This window comes from Lasioglossum baleicum, chromosome 10, assembly GCF_051020765.1.
Source record: "Lasioglossum baleicum chromosome 10, iyLasBale1, whole genome shotgun sequence".
NCBI classification, from domain to species: domain Eukaryota; kingdom Metazoa; phylum Arthropoda; class Insecta; order Hymenoptera; family Halictidae; genus Lasioglossum; species Lasioglossum baleicum.
The window spans coordinates 284,399-305,604 of NC_134938.1; the positions used below are offsets into that span (position 1 = coordinate 284,399).

At 35.2% G+C, this 21,206-nt stretch overlaps 2 protein-coding genes across 7 annotated transcripts; both read right to left on the minus strand.

The window, feature by feature from the left end:
* Window positions 1-291: 291 nt before the first annotated feature.
* LOC143213125 (uncharacterized) lies at window positions 292-16,691 on the minus strand. 5 transcript variants are annotated; one of them, XM_076432712.1, is made up of 11 exons: window positions 16,459-16,691; window positions 14,941-15,082; window positions 14,538-14,666; window positions 14,287-14,453; window positions 13,882-14,098; window positions 11,031-13,793; window positions 9,614-9,991; window positions 6,954-9,506; window positions 5,797-5,917; window positions 5,380-5,627; window positions 292-4,564 (listed from the first exon to the last, which is right to left on the minus strand). In XM_076432712.1, the coding sequence occupies exons 3-11, from the start codon at window positions 14,662-14,664 to the stop codon at window positions 4,506-4,508; spliced, it is 6,633 nt and encodes a 2,210-aa protein (XP_076288827.1). In that variant the 5' UTR covers window positions 14,665-14,666; window positions 14,941-15,082; window positions 16,459-16,691; the 3' UTR covers window positions 292-4,505. The 5 variants fall into 5 exon arrangements, with proteins under 5 accessions (XP_076288827.1, XP_076288825.1, XP_076288824.1 ...); XM_076432710.1 differs by having other exon boundaries at window positions 292-4,558; window positions 5,380-5,696; XM_076432709.1 differs by having other exon boundaries at window positions 293-4,564; window positions 5,380-5,696.
* Window positions 16,692-17,280: 589 nt separating this feature from the next.
* Cype (cytochrome c oxidase subunit cyclope) lies at window positions 17,281-18,853 on the minus strand. Of its 2 annotated transcripts, none has more exons than XM_076432721.1 (3): window positions 18,716-18,853; window positions 17,528-17,688; window positions 17,281-17,449 (listed from the first exon to the last, which is right to left on the minus strand). In XM_076432721.1, exons 2-3 carry the CDS (start codon window positions 17,686-17,688, stop codon window positions 17,380-17,382), a joined length of 231 nt encoding a protein of 76 aa, XP_076288836.1. In that variant the 5' UTR covers window positions 18,716-18,853; the 3' UTR covers window positions 17,281-17,379. The 2 variants fall into 2 exon arrangements, with proteins under 2 accessions (XP_076288836.1, XP_076288835.1); XM_076432720.1 differs by having other exon boundaries at window positions 18,663-18,822.
* Between the last annotated feature and the right edge of the window lie 2,353 nt (window positions 18,854-21,206).

Here is a 21,206-nt window from a genome sequence, read left to right on the forward strand (position 1 = left end):
TGTAGAGTTTGAAAATCGGTTATCAAACACAAAATTAAACATTTTTACTTCGAGTTGATTTTTCTATAAAATTGGACTTAGCTGACTAAAGTCAACAGGCCACAGGCACGTATATATTTGACCAGACCTTCAATTATTTTACTGTTTACGACTTTCGATAATATAAGCATCTCATTGAATTCGTCTCAAAAGAGCTATAATTATAGATTGATTTTAAAATCAACAATAAAAAATATAGAGTTCCAAAAAAATAAAGCATGTCTTTAAGTTTTAGAATATTATTAATAATTTTACTTACTGAATGTGTAGCATACAGAAATATTTAACAAGTATTACGTATATATAATGTATGTAACAAAATTCTTCATTTTGTACATGTCGAATTCTTGTCCATAAAATATTTCAAAAGATAATTATATATATTGGTGGATTTTATTATGTAATTTACTACGTATTTTTCTTGGATAAGGTGAACACAATGATGCAATATAATATTAGAAATATATGTAGAGATAGTCTTTGTTTTTTATGATTTGTAACAGCAAGTATATATTCTTAAAAATCTGTGGACATACCGCTTTATCACAAATGAAGATGATAAAATGAAAACTTGAAAAATGGACTGACATGAAATATAGAAAATATTTCTGTAACATAAATATGTGATATGATTATTTTGATCAGATATAAATATATGCACATAAGGGATATTAAAGTAATTTATGAAACTGGGTATAATACAAAATAAGCAATTGCATTTTTTATAACACTTTTTTCATTATCTTTTAAGACTATAGTAATAATTAATAACAAGAAAAAAACCTTCTTCATCAATGTGTCTACAGTAATTATTAAAAGGTACAATTAGCAAATTACTATATTGTGTATTCACTTTGTGTAATAATAGATAATATACTTATAATATTTTTTTTTATAATCATAGCGCGATTTTCTTTTCACGTGCTCAATCGTTTTCTACAAATATAGTATTGTATCTAATTTTTTATATTTATATATTTATATATCCAGTTGGATTATTATCAATCATTTACTTTTACTGCTATTTATATCAAGTAACCGAATACTAAAAATACAAATGTTTTGCATACAGCATGTTTTAAAGTCATCAGACTTCGTTTGGAGCTGGTGATCTTAAAACGTATATATCCATGTACATGATAAAATATTTGTGGCATTGCAAACAAAATTAAGGAGCTTGTAACGAATTTATTGTATATTATGTATAGATGGGCACAAGAGTGAACGTTTATTTCATATAATATTATAGATTGCACCAAAATGTGATGGTAATGTTGAACATGTCTACAAACACCAATTATTCATTGAGCGTCACGAATACACCATTTTTTTTTAAAAATCGTATCGAATATCAACAATTGTCACATATTATAATCAATGAATGATCTTTGGTGTATTAGAATTATTTTTATTATAATACATATACATATTATATGCAATTGTTATGGCAGACAAACTTTAGAAGCTCCTTAATTATGTGAACATGCAAAAGATTTACTTATCTTTAAAATATTTATATTTACACACAAAGCTTAGTTTGTTTATAATCTATACAATCATATAAATGTAATATTCAATGATAAAATTGTAACATAATAATCCCTAGCTTATCTTTCTAGTATCGAAGAGAATATTTTACATCGAAATTACAATTCTTTTCTTTCCCGCTGATTCTTAGATTCTGTCATTAAGTTACTATACTTTATATTATACATCATTCCATTACAATACGGGGCTGAATCAAATTAAACATGATTTATATGTTCATTTCTTTATATGGTTTATATACAGCATATATTCCCACCATGTAAAATAAGCATGCTATTATTTACAATATGTAATTCAAGATCTATTTAACTAAATTTTATTAAACAAATGGTGATTTAACTAAATAATTTAACATAATATTGAAAATAGAAAAAAATGTTAACTACCCTAGTTACGGTTTCATTTCACTTTTATCGATAATGTTGTCAACATTTTTTTCTATTTGAAATATTATTGAATTCAGTTCGTGTCATTCGAATGACAGAAATAATCTTTTCTGAAATATTTGTTGCCTGGTAGCCATCACAGCTAATAAGGAGTAGAAAGAAAATGTTTCGTCGAAAATATCTCATGAAATTTTATTTGACATCGAAGAAACGATAACAGTTCCTTGGTAAAAAATCTTACCCTTTAAAAGGCTCACGTGATTCTATAGCAAGTTGGGATTTATTTATTTACCAAGCAGTATTGTACGTTTAACAATACTTACAAGTCAATCGTGGTACAATCTTTAAAATTTTACAATACACAGCTGATAAAATAAAGCGATCATATTTAATTTCGTTAAAATAATCTAAGTTGCAGATATGTATTTAACTTAACGGACATAATGGAACGTACATAGGATCTCAGAGAAATTAACATGTATATATATCTTAGATGTAGGATCTTTTAAATGCAAATTCGCAAATATAAAGGAGTGCTATGATGGCTATCACAGGCACACTTAGAACTTCCACCCCTCTAATCTGTATAATTTACATTTATACAATATAAAACTAGATTATCTGTTCACAAAAACAATAGTTCATATACATCACTTACATACATATATAATACTATTGTATATATATATATATATATATACGTATGTATATATACACATCCTTATATACATTAAGTGTTGCCAAAAGGATGCTACCTAGTGTTCTCAGTGCACGATCACGAAGAATAATTAATAGTATGACGATGTTGCACAATTTGAATTATCGATAATTTAATAAAAATTTAAACAGTTCTTATATATGTACAACGAGGGGTGCTTTATGTATCTTTACAAGAAATTATTTACAAAATATATTCATTCATATATTACCTATCAAATTAACATTGTATAATATTAATTGTTTTTTTTCTATAATAATTATTCTTATTATTTTCATATATTTTATGCGCGATTTATCCCAACGTTCTGTTTATGTTTCATAAATAAAATAAATCCTTTTTAATAACCCTATACCCTTTGCCCTCTGCAATATTGTAACTCAAGACCAACTTCTTACTGAAAGACTATGTTTATCGTGACAGAAAAAAAGGAAACAAAGATCTTGTAGTATAAACGACGATTCTTGTTGAATCTAATCAAATCGTGAATTATCTAGTATCGTATGTATAAACCTTTTTAGGATAAATGCGTTCTTCGTGGTGTAAATGTATAGAAAAGTACGATTGTCCTAAAAATACTTTTGAAAAGTTCTTTTCATGAATAGAAATTGATTCTAACAAGTATTTCAATTTACAAGCTTAGAGAGAGAGAGAGAGAGAGAGAGAGAGAGAGAGAGAGAGAACTTCACGTTTATTGTTTAGAGTAACGATGAATAATACGTAATAGTGATGAAGACTTCTTGTTCGCGTCTAATCGTCCGAATGTAAAAATATTTATGTAGTAGGTAGACTAATATGAATGTCAGCTATGAAGAAAATCATGTTCAAACAAAGTCTATCAGTGAAGTTGTCGGAGTAGCGACTTAAGCCCCACCAGTTAATGAAATTTGTCCTTAGAAACGTACATTATTTACGGCAGTACAGTCAGATTTTATGTTTAATGCATTATAAATTTCGTCTTCCTTTTACCATACATTAACCTGTATCAGTCGTTAATATTAATCATGGTTTTGTCAAATGGAAATCGATTTCTTTTCATTCGCTTGGTTTCTTTTGATTGCGAGATGAAATAATCAATCAGAATCTAAATGTCGTAACGCTATAGTACTTCAGTTAGTAAAAAATTTTCCGGGTAATATGCCAATGCGTAACGTAACGTTTTATAATATTTATTATCGTACGATGTCCATTATCGTTTTTCGTTCTCAACTAAATACAGGGTCACATAAGCTTGGCAAAAGAAAGTTGCACATCGACTCGGCAGTTTCGGATCAGTTCAGTTACTTAGATTAAAGGATGATGCATTGAGCGGATTACTCTGAGTAACTAAACTTCTTGCTGTTTTAGGAGTACAGTGTTAATTGAGAACGCTAGACGGCCGAGAAAAGATAGCGAAGTTACGTTTATTTTCTGTTTTTCTTTTCTTATTTTTTTTTCGTTTTCGTTTTAATGAGCGGTTTAAACATTTAAAAACATAACAATGATGGTACACCCTAAGAAGATAAAAGTTCGTATCCGATATTCGCGTCATTAGAAGATATAACTGTTTACATAGTTTTCAATTTAATAAAACTTAACGTACATTCTACTGTAACAAAAAAAAAGAAAGAAAAAGTTTAATACCATCCAGCACTCCAAACACGATACTCCTGCTACATGTACAGCAGCATTGTGCGCTATTGACGCATACAGTTTCACCAGGTGGGGTCCAGCCACACAGCGATCACGTAACCATTTATAACAGATATACAATCAGTCGGATAGGCCTTGACGAGCGACGGTAGCTAATCACTGTCAAGGTCACTTCCCGAAGGTCATTTGTTTTCTCGGGATATTCGCCTCCGTTTTGCCTGCTCTGCTGCCTCAGCTGTTACTAAAACAATGTTCCCGCTGTACGAGGTGTTCTCAATTAAAATGGTATGTGAAGTACAGAATATATAACTTATTATTGTCATAAATATTTATATAAAAATTAACTAGTCGTTGAATCTTCATATACATATATTATGAAAATGGATCTAGTACTTTAACGCTTCGGGGACCGTCATCGGCTTCGATCGTCATCGAAACCGGACACTAAAGAAATCAGAACAAGCGACTCATCTCGAGGACTCAGTTCGATGTCAAAGTCGTCCCCAAGGTGTTAATGAAACAAATCTTCGCGCGCCATGTGCAACACGGCCTATGATGAACTTTCCATTTAGGTCATTACTTATTTTTGTTATTGAAGCGCTCTTTATCCTACCCTTAACTAGCTACGAAGATTATTAATTATTGTTGATGATAATGGTAACGAATATCCGTTGCCTACGGGAATAGTAAAAAAATGAGGAATCAATGGAAATCACAGAAAAAAAAGAGGACAACTTATCATTTACAAGAAAAAGCTGCGAAAGAATGGATAGCAAATTGTAACTGTAAAAGATTGATATCTAACATGTTTTAGATAAACCAAAGAATCATAAATCATCCGATAAAAACACATAATTTATTAAACAGTGCATTTTGTAAGTCTTATCTCTTGATCAACAGATATGTTATGCTGCGTGGGCCATCGATAGACCACATGATCCAAATGGAAAGTCTCATAGAATTGCCTGGGCACGGAACGTGTTAAATGATTGTATATATTGTATCAATGGTGATTTGTATTTCAATGGAAATATAGATACTTTTTTGTTTACGTACCAGCACCACTTCGAGTTTTCCTTCTAGTTATATCTTCTGTAGATCTAGTTGCACCCCTTGTATTGCTAGCCGGTGTTGCTAATGGTGACGCTGTATTTTGCCGAACAGATCTTCTCGTTGTTACTTCGCCTAAGGATTCATTACTGGATGCAGAAGTACCTCGCAGTCTTTCCTTTCCAGCGGTAACTACCGTAGTTGTATTGGGTTGTTTGGTGGTTAATAAACGGCTCTCTCTTTGCACTCTATTACTGGCATTGAAATTTGATATATTACTGGAATTAATTTGACTGCCAGAAACAGTTGTGCTTGTATTTGTTCTAGAATAACAAAAATTTATTTACGTAGCGGGGCTCTCAAATCTCTGACATTATTCAGATATGCACAGCTGCTAAAAGAATGCACCGGGGTGTTGCTTACTTTTGATCTTTAGACTTTGGAGACGCAGCGGATGTTTCGTCTGATAATCGCATTCTTGCTTTTCCTACAGATTCAATCAATGGTTCATCATCAGACGAATCTACTTCTACCACAATGGGACCTAAAAATACAAAAACGTGTTCGTAACAGAATATTCAGGTCCAAACTTTTTTCCAAACGGCACTCACATCAATCAGGGACAGACACAACTGAGATTGAGAGATATTTCAAATCTGTTAACTGCACAAATAGATTTCACGAGAAAACGTATATGTATGTAGATACGTGTACACAGAAACACATAAATATACATACATATATATATGTAGAAATGTAATAATCTCAGTTTCATTACATGTAGGAATTTTTAAACATTAATTTGCACTTTAATTACTCTGTTTTTGGCAGTCTGTGTTATTATAAAAGAAATAAATGAAATGAACAATGTCTAATGTCTAAAGATGTTTTATCGTACATGCAAAGCATCTTAGATAACTTTATCACTTGAAATATTTCTCACATTTATGTAGTTGTAAAGTAATGTTATTCATTATCTAGATGTCATCATTCCTACTTTTGAATATTATTAATCTGTTAAAGATACATTGGGAACTAGTTACTCTCTATTCAGTGCACATATTTTATAAGAAAGAATGAATACATTCAATACAACTGTAAAAGTTGATAGTTTCTCTTTGTATTCTAAATATCTCTAGTGATAAAATTATGAAACTCTGTACGTACATATTAGACGCTCCACGCATTAAACTATATTACTAAATTGCTATACAGGGTGTCTCAAAAAGAGCATCGGAAAAAGAAAAGGACGATTTGCTTTCAAACGCTTTGGTTTCAAGTTATTAACGAAAAACACAGACCAATCAGATCACGGCTACAGCGAACGGATTCCGGTTCGGCGGTTGGTCCGCTGAGCGTAGCATTGCCGTTGGTCGAGCCGGAATCCGCCCGCTGTAGCCGTACTCTGATTAGTCAGGTTTTTTTCGTTAATAACTCGAAAACAAAACTTTTCGACGCTAAGTGGCAAAGGAAACAGGTGCTTAGAATCACCTCAGATATTAGGAACCCGTTTCTTTTTCCGACACTCTTTCTGGGACACCCTGTATAATAGAATAAAATGAATAACATAGAATAAACACCTTTCTTAGCTTTGGCCAGTATGTTGAATCCTTTTTTTGACTGTTCTTCTTTGACAGGTACTTGTTTCTTTAAAGAACCAGCTTCATCCACACCCATGCAAGCTTTAATGAGTTCTGCAGCATTCTCCGAACATTTCCGTTTTCCTGGCCTTGGTTGAGGGTCGTCAGCAGTGCTAGAAGCTACAGAACTTTCACTTTCTTGACGTTTTCTTTTTCCCACTTTTATTGTCGTATTAGGAGATAATTTTGATACTCCTAACTTAGGACTTGCTTTAGCGTACGGCGATATACTGCGTCTTTCTTCTAATTTATTAGGACCATGAGGACTACTTTTTGGAGTCTTTACAATGTCAGGGCTGTTCAATTTTTGCGATCTAGTTCTTAATGATCTTTTCTCATTAGCGTCGTTTGGAATTTCTATGAGAAGTTGTTCTAGCAACGACTTCGGATGTCGTTTAACATAATCGTCTGAGCTGTTAGAGTTTAACCTTTCAACAAATTGTGCCTCATCGTTCTCTTCTATGCATATGACATCTTGACGTCCCTCCAATTCCTGTTTTCTTCGACGCTTCCTTTTCACGTGTTCCACATCGCTGGAATCTACTTCTGGATTTTGTGCTGCAGGGCTCGGAGTCTCATCCCGTTGTAAAACTACTGAATTAGAGTATGTATATAATGGTGGAGTAATTCTAATCGGTTGGGGATCTTCCCCCAGAGGTGATTGAATACCTATACTTATATCACTTGCATCGTTCACAATCTTTTTCACCAAATCGTCGGTCACCTTTTGCAGATTCATCGAAGGCTCTCTAACTGATATTTGTTGATGACCTTGTACATTAGATTTTTGGTTTTGATCAGAACATTGTTCTAACTTAACGGATGTAGCGTTTAAAGAAATGCTAGGGCTTTTCGAGGTTTCCGATTGATCGTTTTGCCTTGTGTCGTCAACTTTCGCGTTAGCTTTAGATTCTACTTTGATTTCAGAACTGAAACTCTGACTATTGGAACATGAATTGTCTGTCACCGTGCTAGCCTCATTCGCGACTGTATTATCAAGTTTTTCTGTCTTTACATTACTATAAGCAATATGATTTTGTATTACAGGCACACCATTATTATTTTGTCCATGAGGTTTATCGCTTAATCTAATTGCACTGTTACCGTCTATGACTGTTTTTACATTGTCTTCGGATGCACTCTCCGGGGCTCGCAACGCTTCGTGTTTAATAGTTGTCTTACCCTGATCGTGCTGATTAACAGAACCTTCTAATTTAATATTACAACTGTCTTTTTCAGAAAAGTCATTTGTTTGTTGCTGCGCGCATCGCAATAAATTATCACTATCCACGTTACTCGGTACAGAAGCTGTCACAATAGTCACCGATCCTGTAACCATAGGGTTCGATATACTTTTCTCATTGTCGGCCACTTTGAAACTAGTAACCGAGTCACTATGACCACCAGTTCTCGATGTAGAAGAAGTTGTTTTTTCACTAGGTACTTCTTTCGGGTCGTGTTCACTAGAATTTGATATATTGCGATTTATATGATTTTCAAGATAATTTGCTACAGACACAGGACTTAACCTTTGTGGGGCACTGGACTTCAGAAGTTCCGAATGAGAATTTGAACACATATCACTACTACTAGTTGAGGAAGGCACGTTCTTATTGGTGGTTGGTAGGGAAGATTCCCCCTGAACAGCAGTCTTCGCGCTACTTTGTGTTACTGATTCGGTCACTGGCCTATGCAAAGGAGATTCCCCTTGGTTCGGTGACTTCTCTGAAAGAGCATCCATCGATTCGATGCCTGAATCTTCGCCACCTCCTCCGCTGCTCACTCTCTCTGCATTTGCATCTACCCCGATTGCAATCGGAACTGTAGTTTCCAGTAATTTCTGCTTCACTTTTGCTTCCGTTACATTGATCTCTCCGATCGGTAAAGTTGTTTTGTTGGAAGATAGTTCAACACTTTGGGATCTGGGAACTTGGTCCACTGAGTTTCCTGTTACCGAACCTTGCGTTGTTTTCAGTAAGCTAATTCTTTGCGTATTATCCACTTTAGTCTCTACCGGGGATCTTTCCACTTGTTTCATATGATTCTGAATTACTCTTTTATGGTCGAAATGTTCAACTTTGTTATGCCTGTTAATAGCGGCGTTCGTATCACCCTTAGAAACCATGTGGTTTTTTAATTTTTGACTGATGGTCTGATTTTTCGCAGTGATCGTAGAATTAGTCTTACAGCTATCCGAATCCACCTTGGTTTTTCCAGATGTTATCCTATTTACAGATGGCTGTACGCTCTTCGCAGCTGTTTCCACATGATGCACAGATACTTTGCTTTCAAGGTTGGCAGACGAATTTGAATCATTCTGTGCAGGTATATTCGAAGATACTAGTCCAGGATTTTCATTTTCAAATGTTGGATTGCAGGCAGGTTTCGTATTTGTGTTTGTAGTTGTATTTGTATGGGGAACTGCATTGACGGAAGAACATTCAGGAATGGTCTTCTGACTATTAAAATGTGTAGCCTCTGCATCTTGAGATTCTGCAACATATCCGAAAGAGAAATGTATGACTTTAGTATCCAAAACAAATTTAATATATACAAGTTTGAGATTTTTCTAAACGTTCAATCTTAAGCTTAATATTTACCTCCTAAATGCAGATCTTTCTCATCTATTAAACTTAGCCTTCTTCTTTTCTCTTGGTTAATTAAATCTTTTCTCACACCATTCACTTCCGTTAATCTGGAAGCAATGGCACTTAAAGTAGTCTTTTCAATTGCTGACCTATTGATGTCACTATCACTTGTTCTTCGAATTTCTCCCACTTTCTTTACAGCGTTGAAATCATTTCCAGCCATAACAGTGTCAGCTTTTCTTATGGATTGGCTCGAATCACCTTTGTAACTGAGCTTTCTCCATTTCGCTTGATTATCTAGAATTCTGCCACCGGATAATAAGTTTTGTTCGCGATGTAAGCCATCCCCAGATTCTGATTTCTTTTTGGAATCTCTTCTTTTGGTTTTCCCTGTGAAATCGCACGAAAAAATGTAAGAAAAACATTTCTTGGTATTAGTCGTATACGAATTAGTAAAACAAGATACAAAATATTCCAACAAAAGCATTACTGTTAGAGGTATGCGAAAACCTGAAAATGTTGGGTCGGGACGGGACGAGAATTTTATTCGTTATTGTCAAGAATATTCAGAATTCCCAAGCATATTAGGGTTCCCGAATACTCTTGAAAATCCCGATACACAGTTTTCTTTCGATATAAGAAGGCGATGTTTTTTTTTCGCAACAAGAAAATCACTGTCTCCTCTTCTTCTTCTGAAGTTTTACTCTCGACACCGCTTAAGAGGGTAGTTTTTTCGCCTTCTCATTTCTCGATAATGCAAAGATGGGGTTTTTCGCTAATTTAAATTTTTTAAAAATAAAAGATCAATCTAGGCCGCAGTCGCCCTCAGAAGTCCTATTTTCACGTTTACGAGACGTAATTTGCATTATTCAGCAACATGTCGCAATCTAGCTCCCATCGCTTGTTCCGAGCAGGGGTAGAGATTGTGTAGGGAAACTATTATTTTATGACTGCGTCGACCGCGCCGAAAGTACAAAGGATGCCGAACATAGAAAAGGACAGCATGTAAACACGGACTGCGCGGCGACCGAGGCAGCTTGAGCTTCTTGGCCCCTTGTGGGGATGCCCCATAGTGGAAGAGGTAGGCGAAGGGACAGTAATCGTGGAGATCCAAAGGTTTACAGGACTTTTGAGGGCGATCGCGGCCTAAATCGATTTTTTATTTAGCGCTTTTGACTACTGAAAGAACCCATCTTTGCATTATCGAGAAATGAGAAGGCGCATCCCACACCCTTGTAATCCTGGAAACGAGACTACCACCCAGAGCAAAAGGGTATGTCATATTCTATCCTTTTCCACTTTATGGTCTGCCGGACAACATTATGGGACCCATAAACTCTCAGCCCACTTAAGAACAATGTCAAGCCAAATAGGTATTGAGAACCCCACTTTCGGATTCTCGCAGACCTCTAATTACTACGCATCTTACCTCCTCCTATTTTATGTTCTTGCATATGATTTTGAATGTCCATTTCCACTTGATTTTTTGATAAAGTCTGTTGGGTATTCAGTGGTTGACTCAAAACAGTAGACTTATGTTTCGAAGGAGACGGTATTCTACTGTTCAATGGTATATCATCAACGTCACCGCTTTTGCTCGAACTTGGTTTTGTGATGCCACTTTGAACGCGTACAACGTCTACCGGTAATTCTTGCTTTAAGGCATTAGGTTTTGATACAACAGTTTGAAGTATATTGTTGACTTTGCTAACAGTATTGGTGCTGTTGATCATCGTCGAATTCGACAAAGGTAATTTCGATGCGGGCGAGCTACCTATAATCATGCTTAAGGACGACTTCTTCTGCAACAACTTGTTCCCATCTAAACACTCCTTTATCTTTTTTAACTTCCCCCGCCTCTTTATATTAATCGGATCAGATTCGGCGTCTTTCAATGATTTCTTTTCCTTTTTTCTGATTTGTACTACCGAAGCATTACGTCCTCTTAAGGAAATGTGTAATGGAGGCACTCTTGGCTCATCACCAGTTCCTGAGTTTGGAATACCGGTGGTAAACATTTTGTTCACTGATTTATCAGCTTTTCGAATCGGTGGCGTGTTCACGAAAGAAACATCAACTTTGTAAGCCGGCGTAACAGGTTCGGATTTTTCTAATTTTAATCTTAGTTTGATTTTCTCTCCAGGCATCGGACTTTGGGTGGTTTCTCTACTAGATTTTATTCTGTTGTGTTTCAAGCTTCCTTCGCTGGCGGTAGACTTCACCGTGGTTTCCGAATCCGATTGATCTGTATTTGTTGTTGTGTCGTTTCTTCTTGAGAAGTTGCTGTCTGCATCGTCGTCCGAGAACATAGAGTTCGATCGATCATTCGATGGCGATGGAAAGGAAAAGAAATCATCTTGATTATCTACCGCACTTTCTGGCTCCGAATCTGAACTCTCACTGGGCATCGGTTCCAGGTGTCCAGTTAAAGGGTTAATTAAAAACTGTCGTATTTTACCAGTCGACGTATATTCTGGTTCAGGTGTCTCTTCCTCAGCTTTTGGAGATTCGGACGCTTCGACCTTCGCAGTGGCAGGCGAAACGACATTATTGTTAGAAACGTGATTAGGGTGAGATCCGCATTGAGAAAAGGCACCTGAAACCTGATTCGTAGTTGGCATACGCGAAGTATTAACCTGCGCACCTTGGGGAATAGTAGTGTTTTGTGCGTTCCACGTGGTCCCATTAGCACTACTCGGTGCAGCCTGATAATTTCTGCTGAGAATATTCTGACTTTGTCCGTACCGGAAGTCAGTCGTCGTACTGGTATTAACATTTATATTTTTAAGTTGGTTATGATGTAATTGTTGTTGCACGTTCAACGCTTGATTTTGTTGTCCTAAATGGGACTGCGGTGGAACCGGTTGTCTCGTGTAAGGGGGAGGAGTCGGTTGTTGCCGTTGGTTGTTTAAGTAACTTAGCCGCTGTTGCGAGACATTCAAATTAACCGTTGGATGCTGTATTAATTGTTGTTGTTGCAGAAGTGGCTGATTAGAAACCGATGTAGACTGTAACGATGTATTTACATTTTGCTGTTGTACCATAGTTTGTTGCTGCGTCGTCGTTTGTTGCGTAAGCAATTGCGAAGCGTTTATATTCTGCTGCTGTGTTAAAAGTTGCTGCTGCTGCTGCAGCAGTAATTGTCGTTGCTGCAAAGGTGTTCGTATTTGTTGTCCGTTCACTGGATGTCTAATGGGAAGTTGGCCTTGCAGTTGCACCTGCGACGGTCTGTAAGCCAATTCTTGTCTAATAGGAAACTTTTGTTGTATTTGTACTTGAGCATGCATCGCCGATGGTGGTTGCTGCATTGGTCCTGTGTTAGAAGTTTGATGCACTACTTGCTGCGTGATAGCTTGCCCAGTTCCACCGATAACATTGACTGGATGCTGTTGCGGAATAGTTGAGGGTTGATTAACGTTAACAGTTGCAAATGCAGATGCAGTAGATTGAGATAAGTCAGGAATGACTGTCGTTCCTCCGATAAGGTCTTCCGTTCTAAGTGAGTCTAAATTTGGTGGCGATTCACTGGGCGAAGATAAATCTTTCCTTCTGGTTATCGGCTTTTTCGTAGGTCTTATACGATTCGCAAGTCCGGAATTATCAATAACAGCTGGCGGTAACATTTTCTGACCAGGTATCACATTGTTCGGATGTGTTCCGGCATCGTTTTGTAGAAGATTCACGAGAAGCGGGCTGGACAAAGCAACTTGATTCCCATTACCATTCGAATTCCCTGTCAGATTATTATTGTTTGGTGACAGACTAGATGTGCTGGTAATTGAAGACTTGTACTGATTTGCTAACTGACCAACTGGCGCGATCGATTGAGTAGTAGTATGGCCAGTTGTTAACGATGTCACTGTCCCCAAGTTCTCTTGAGCAGGATACGGCGGAGGTGGTTGTACATGATGCTTGAATTGTTGCATAGCATTTTTAATTGTTGTTGCCTGTGATTCACGACTATGTATTGCTTGGGCAGCATGTGTCATACTGGCAAACGGGAATGGACCATTGTAATTGTTTCGGGGCGAAGCACTGGGATTAGTCACTGGTTGATTTCCAGAGGCACCAACATTGCTGTTGCCTGACGTTGACTGTACGGATTTTGCAAGAAATGGTGGGATAGGATCACAGTCCGTAGGTGCAACTACATTCGGAGAACGAAACTGTGGAGTTTTCTCAGACGATGTACCTGAAACAATATAATCTATGTTAAAGGAATTGTCGTATATAGATTCACTAAAAGTCATTCTAATCTCATAAGAACTGCAATTACGTACCAGCTGCTATTATTTGAGCCACATTACGTAATGCCGAAGAAATGCTAGATGTATTGCTTGGACCAGGTAAAGCTGTCTGAGGATCACTGTCAACATTAGTTGTATTGCTAGTGGGTTCATTTTGAGACTTGGCACCACTGTCTTGCGAGGGTCCTGAATGTAAAACAATTTCTTGTGCCTCTCCACTGAAGCGGTTGGCTATCCTCAACGATATTACCTAATATATCATTCAACATATTACTTATCGAATATCTTTCATTCTTTCTAAATTAATGAGGCATACAAACATGTATATGTAACGAACAATAATCAAATTGGTAAAATATGTATCGAAGGATAGAAAAGAATGAAAATTTTACGAGTACGTGTATTTTTAATAAATTTCAATGAATAAATATGCATTACCTGGTCTCCTTCAACTTGCACTGACAGAATGCCAAGTTGTGTAAGTGTTGGAGAACCCTGAGCTGCTAATTCTCTAAGTCGTAGTGCAGCTTCTCTGGGTATTGAAAATGTGACTCTAACAGAATTCCATGGCTCTACCTTATTTACTTTTAGACCATCCCCCTTATCTACAATTATAAAACAATTGAGTTTTCCTGACAACAGAACTACAAAGTTGTACATCACACTAATATTACAATCATGAAAATTACCTTTGCAAAGCAAAGACTTAAGACGATTGACAATAATTTTAAACTTATGTGGAAACTCAGGATCTTCTAGGTCACCCTCACACGTTACCACCGTCTCAATCAGATCACCATCACTATCAGCCGCCATGACTACAATATAAAATAAATTGACATTAACTGTATTTAACAAAAACTATAAATAGATCATTTCGATACCAATCGATTCAAAAATCTTTTATAAAAAGTACAATCTTGTACATTGTAGGTTTTATTGTTTAAATGATCATGTTAGATTAGACATATTTAATGTGTATTGTTTTGTTAGAATAAAAATGAACAATAACAACAGTGCAGTACAACGATCATCGACATTAATCTAACAGAGTATTCTATGTATTAATTGCAATAAAATTTTAATGCTTACCAACTACAAATCACATAACTACCCAGAGAGCTTACAAACGCCTCAGGGTATTACTATGGTATATGGTGATAAGATGTTTGCCCGTCGGTTATAAACCGACAGCTCCAAACCACACCAGCACTAATAAATATGTTTCCTGTTTCTATAAAGTAAAACAATAAAATTGCATTACATTGTATAGTTTCGAATTAGAAAAATGTAAGCAATACACGTTTAATATAAATTAATTTACATTTATATTAAATTTACATTAAACATATCGGAGATTTAATAAATATTCATAAATATTCTTTGTATGCAATTGTAAACTTTGAAAAATTTGTATTCAATATGCTTATTAGTATATAGGAACTAGTAATTATTCTCAGCTATATCATGCAAAAAAACAAATTATAGGTTCTAACAAATTTTACAATATGTATAAACTTCATTAATAGTAACAGAATATTTAACACTGTGTAATAAAACTTCGAAAAAATAAAAAAACATATATATGAAAAAGGTAAAATATTGTCGGATTGAGCAAAAGAACAAAATAGAAATTAAAAATTGTTTAAAATATTCATAAACTGTTTGATTAGATGAGTAACATCAAATGTTAAAATATTAAAAATACGATTGTATTCTGTTACATCGGTAATTTTTCAAGTATATCGTAAAAGATCCTTTATTCGTAGATAAATCTATACATAAGGATATGGAAAAAAATGAGATTCGATAAAAGATTTTGTAAACAAATTGTGCAATAGAACGAACGAAATAATCTTGAAATAAATGGGTAACGGTAATCCCCATATGCAAATGAAACATTAAAACATGAAATCCGAACAGAAAATTGACAAGTGTTATCAAAACGAAACACTCATAAAAACATAGTGCATAAACAAAAAGTGAGGCCAACGAGCATTACTAGGTTATAATTTGATCGTGATTTCCATGAAATTATAGCCGTTCATGAAAAAACTATGCGTTTAGTATCAATTACACCCTCGATATTTATCCGTGTGAACAAACATCTATAAAACAAATGATTTTCGATTAAGTCTTACCACTCGCGAACTAAATACAATTAAAATCTTTTAGGCCATAAGACGGGGGCACACAACTTCTATGTATACGGAAGAAAATAGGTTATAGAATACTTTTTTCTATCGGACGCGAACTGTTGATTGTAGGATTATTCGATATTCAACATTCTGATATAGCGATAGTTTATTTTGACAATTTCCATAATGATTTTCAGCAAAATAGTCATCTAGAGCACTGGATATCGGGGGGGCCTCCATTTTGTACATCGGGGGAGGTGTACGTGAAGTGGTCTCAAGCATGCTCAAGATAGACCGTCAAAAGTCTGAACATTTTTATTTCGTAGCCCTCCTATATGTTTCACAACTGCGTATGTTTACCAAAACAAAGTTAAAATTTAACGATAAACGGCACATCGGCCAACGAGCCTCACTTCAGTCTTTGCACTGAACGATTCGATACCGTATGAACACAAGAAAATTTTAACGTTACCCCATTTCTTTCCAACTTCGTGCGGGATTTCTCGCGTCCGAAATGCACGCAGCCACACCACTGGAGCACTAATTTTAATCGAAAATATGCCGCGCAAGTCTTACTTCACTTTCTGCACACAACGCGCGGTAGGAATCACGAAAAAACTCGACATAATCGGTAATATAAAGGGACAAGTCATAAAACGCCATGAACAATAACAAGGAGCCGCCATTTGCAATGCGAACAACTGACATGCGCAAATCAATCGCGCGGGGCACGCTGGGTATTTGAGAGGCGCCATCTTGCCAATCATATTAACATTGAAATTTCCTAACCTCTTACAAATTATATTCGTCGACTTCAATAATGTTTATTATCACATTTTCAATCGTTACGCATTAATATAGACTCTTTCCTGACTTTGTATAAGATAATATGAATAATCATTAAAATACACCGCTTAATATACTACAATATATGCTTTTATTTCAATGAAGGATTTGTATAACATTTTTCGATTAATTCTGGAAATATGTATGACTCGCGATTCCATTTATAAACAAATGAATGAAAAAAGAACTAATTTGAAGATTTTTCATTTCTTTTATGTATATATACTCGACGTATGATAGATTGGCCAACAGATATATCGTGTCTGAAAATAAATCAAATTTAGATTACAGTTAATAAAGAATTAAATGTACATTTACTAAATTATGCTATTATTATAAATGAAAAAGAGTGAATATCTTGTTAATTACTTAACAATTGTAGGGTTCTTAAAAAATCTCAACTTTTTAAGTATATATATATATATATATATATATATATATATATGTGTATCTAATACTTAATTATTTATTTATCACGTATATACATGACTTAGTAGGTGGAATTCTTTATTAATGCTAAATGTCCATGTGTGTGCACAAAAGTTTACTAATTTGATGAAGATTGCATAAGTCCAGCTTCGTCCATTATTTTTAACGATGCCTCTGCATCATATGTTCTAGAATAAAGCAAAACGTTTCATTTAAAAAGCTGAAAAAGAGATTGAATTTTATTATAATCTTGAAGTAGTCATTACTTGTAAAACGCTTCGATCCTTCTCGAAGCTGGATCGGTGTATACCAGTTTATAAAAAGCACCCCAACCAAATGAAAATAAGATCATGCCAATCAAATGTTTTCGAGTATATGCGATGTGAAGATTGCGAAGCTCAGGTTTTTTTAATCGTCCCTCCGACATCTGAAATGTGAACATTATGTGAATGCAAGGGAATATTGTATTATCAGTAGACTGCGAATCTTTATGCATTTATAGCGAAATTGAGTAAAAGAAATTCAAAGTTGTTGGAGAATTTAAAAAATTGAAGATGTCAATATATGATTTCTCCTCTATTACAATCATTAAGGGAAGAAATAACATTGAATTTGGTTTTTGTTTCTTGCAATCGATGCAGACAATTTTTAACTATCTAAGTGTCTAATAATCAGACTAGGTATAAGGATAGACCTATTATCCGATGTATTTTTGCAGCCCACTTTTCGGGTGGCACATAACATCATTACCATTTTCATTTCATGTGATTTAAACGAGTTTACCCCAGAATCTTCATGCCACAAATAAATAAATAAGTATATTTCTCTTCCGAATCGTTGCTTCGCAAGCTGGATCACTCCATTTGCATGCAAATAGGTGAAATGAAAATGGTAATGGAGTTACGTGAGCCCACAAAAGTGGGCTGCAAAAATACATTGGATTATTACATATAATGTTACATAAATATACACTAACTATACGTAAGTACAAATATCAATTCGTGTAGAGAAAAAAATATTTTCATACAATACATTTAATAAATCTGAAAGATTAATTGTTCAATAAATATATTTATACTATTCGGTTCTTAATAAATCATCCTAGAACACGGTGCAGTGTGTTATTACTTCAATGACATTCTATGGCGAGTTGATAAATTAACGTTATATTAAAAATTTTAGTATGATATATATAAAGAAATGATACGTTTTCAAGTATGTAATTAAGAAAAAGAAAATTGTAATCGGTGATGATTATTGACAATCGATGGTCGTGGCAGGTTAAATAGAAAGGTTCTACGAGTATCAAATAGACATTACGTAATACGCGATGTTTTTTAAAATAAAACTTATCATTGATTTAATAATAAGAATTATCTGAGGTCGCAGAATGATACATACTTTTATAAATAAATTGAAGCAGTAGTTTAATGTAAGTACTTTCAATGATATACCTCGGATCAGAGAGAACTATCTTCGCTAGTGTATCACCTGGAAACTCCTGGAAACAGTTCGTAAACTTACGAACTGATAGGTGGAATACTGAACGCTGAACGCGACTGTGCAATGAATTCTTTGTAGATCGATGTGTTCGCAAAGTAATATTTTTGTTGATAAAAGATAGTATTTGAATATAAAATGAAAAAGATTGAAATAATTAATACAAGATTATATAAAAATGAAATACATTTAGTTTACAAAACGTACAAATTTACTATGTATATACCAAAGAGGATTAAATAGAGGTGACACTCCTGTCACTCTCTTTTGCAGCGACATCCAACATCTCAGTGCCGAACTATACGTTTCAGTTCTGTTCAGTTCTTTTCCCTTCTTATATTTTTCTTGTACACGCCGACTGAAATGACTGAAATATGTACGCCATTTGTAATCAAATCGCTGTGAGTGGTTCATTGTTTCCTATATTTCCAAGTATTTTTGGTTTTGTGTTTTCGAAATTATTATTATTATTATTGTTTTAGATATATATTATATTGCCAGAGCAATTAGTTTACTACAGGATGTCAAAAGAAATTTTTTCTAAAATTGCATTTGGCCGGAATTGTAGAGAAAATACTAAAAGTTGTAAGAAAGCTGTCAGCACAAACGAGATATAGGAATCCTATTCCTATATCCCATTTGTGCTGTCAGCCTATTTTAGCTGTCAGCAGCCCCGACGAGATCCTGCCTGGGGCACCGACGAGATCCTGCCTGGGGCACCGACGAGATACTAAGACCACTAAGACTGCCAGCCCGTGTGTTATTCAACGGGACCGGTAACCGGGCGCGACGGGCGCGGGGATAACGTGGAACTTACAGTGATCTGAAATACCACATCGCTAAAAGTTCTACCAACGACGAGATACTCGTCAAGTAGAAGAAGAATGATATAGTATTTACCCATTCTGTAATTGCCTTATAATACTATCACCGACGAAATACTATCCCGTCTCTTTACCTAAATAGAAACAGACGATATATGACATTGTTCACGCCTGGGGCAAATCAGCTTGGATGATACATATATTTTGATTTGAAGGAAGGTAAAATTGCAAAATGTTGTGAAAGACAATAGGTATAGGAATAGAATTTATTGAAAAATCAACATATTTATTAAATGTGCAGCTATTAGCTCGATATTATCCTTTATTCATAAGATGTGTGTTTTTCAGGCCACCGACGGCCAGGTGAAGGGATAAAAGAAAGGAAAAGAAATGAAAAAAAATATAAAAGATAAAAAAAAATATAATTATATAATATTATATTCATTTATACGCCAACGTGAACGAGGTAGCGTTTCCGGAAGATTTAAAAAAATAAAAGTGCAACTGCAACGAAAGTGCAACAGTATTTGTGCGGTGTTCGTGGTGCAGAATATACTTATGTTTCGGGTGTTTTTGCGACGCCCATCACCCCACTACGTGCTTGCGGGAATCGTGGTGTTAATATATTTAATTTCTTGCTTATTTGTTGTAAACTTATTTTACATTATTGAAAAAACTTCGAAAAAGAAACAAAAAAATTTCCCCGCGCGGAAACATATATCTTGTCTATCGTAAAACTAGATTACTTGTCATTTATTATATTAGAAATAATGTGTAGAACGTAGAAAAATAAAAAAAAGTGAAAAAAAATATTTTTTAAAAAATGCCGACACGGGACGCGAACCCCGACCAACCTCGTGGTAGACATTCGCTCAACCCACTCGGCCACAGACCGCTGTGATAATAGTCTTTCACTCATTGAATATAACTTACATGTCGCATTTCAATATCGATTATCTCGAAAACGGGTGCCCATTCAAGAGAAAGCCAATGGGATAGTTCATGAGATGGTCTAAGCTATATGTTCACACAAAATTTCGTTCAGATCTGGGTGTCTCGATACGCGGGGTCTCCTTGTTAGAGGGCGTAAGAGAACACTGAAATATTCGAGTGACACGAACTCCCATAAGGCTGGCAGTCTTTAATAGTATCTGGTCGGTGCCTGGGGCTCCAAAACTGAGTTGGTAATACAGGAAATGACAAGAAAAAGAGGCCATGTGGCTGTGGCCTTAGCAAAGATGGCCACAAAAATACATTTGGTGATAGGTCTATCCTTATATCTCGTCGGTGGTCTTATTATACAGACCTGGCGACGCTGGCTCGAAAAATACATGTTGCTGCTTCTCACCTTCTCTTGCTTTGCTCACGCTTTGCTCACTCAGTAACATCTCTCTGGTAACACTCATAGTAACACTCACGTGTGAATGAATCATAGAACATCGTGATATAAGAGAGTTTCGACTTTTTCATGGTTGTGCGGCATAAGTAATTATTTTGTATCAGTTTGTATATAAAAGTATACGAAGGGGTTCTACTTAGATTATATTTCTTCTACTCCCAATTTTAATGTGCACTTCTAATTGTATATTACTGTTAAAATCTTTTATATAATCAACTTCGA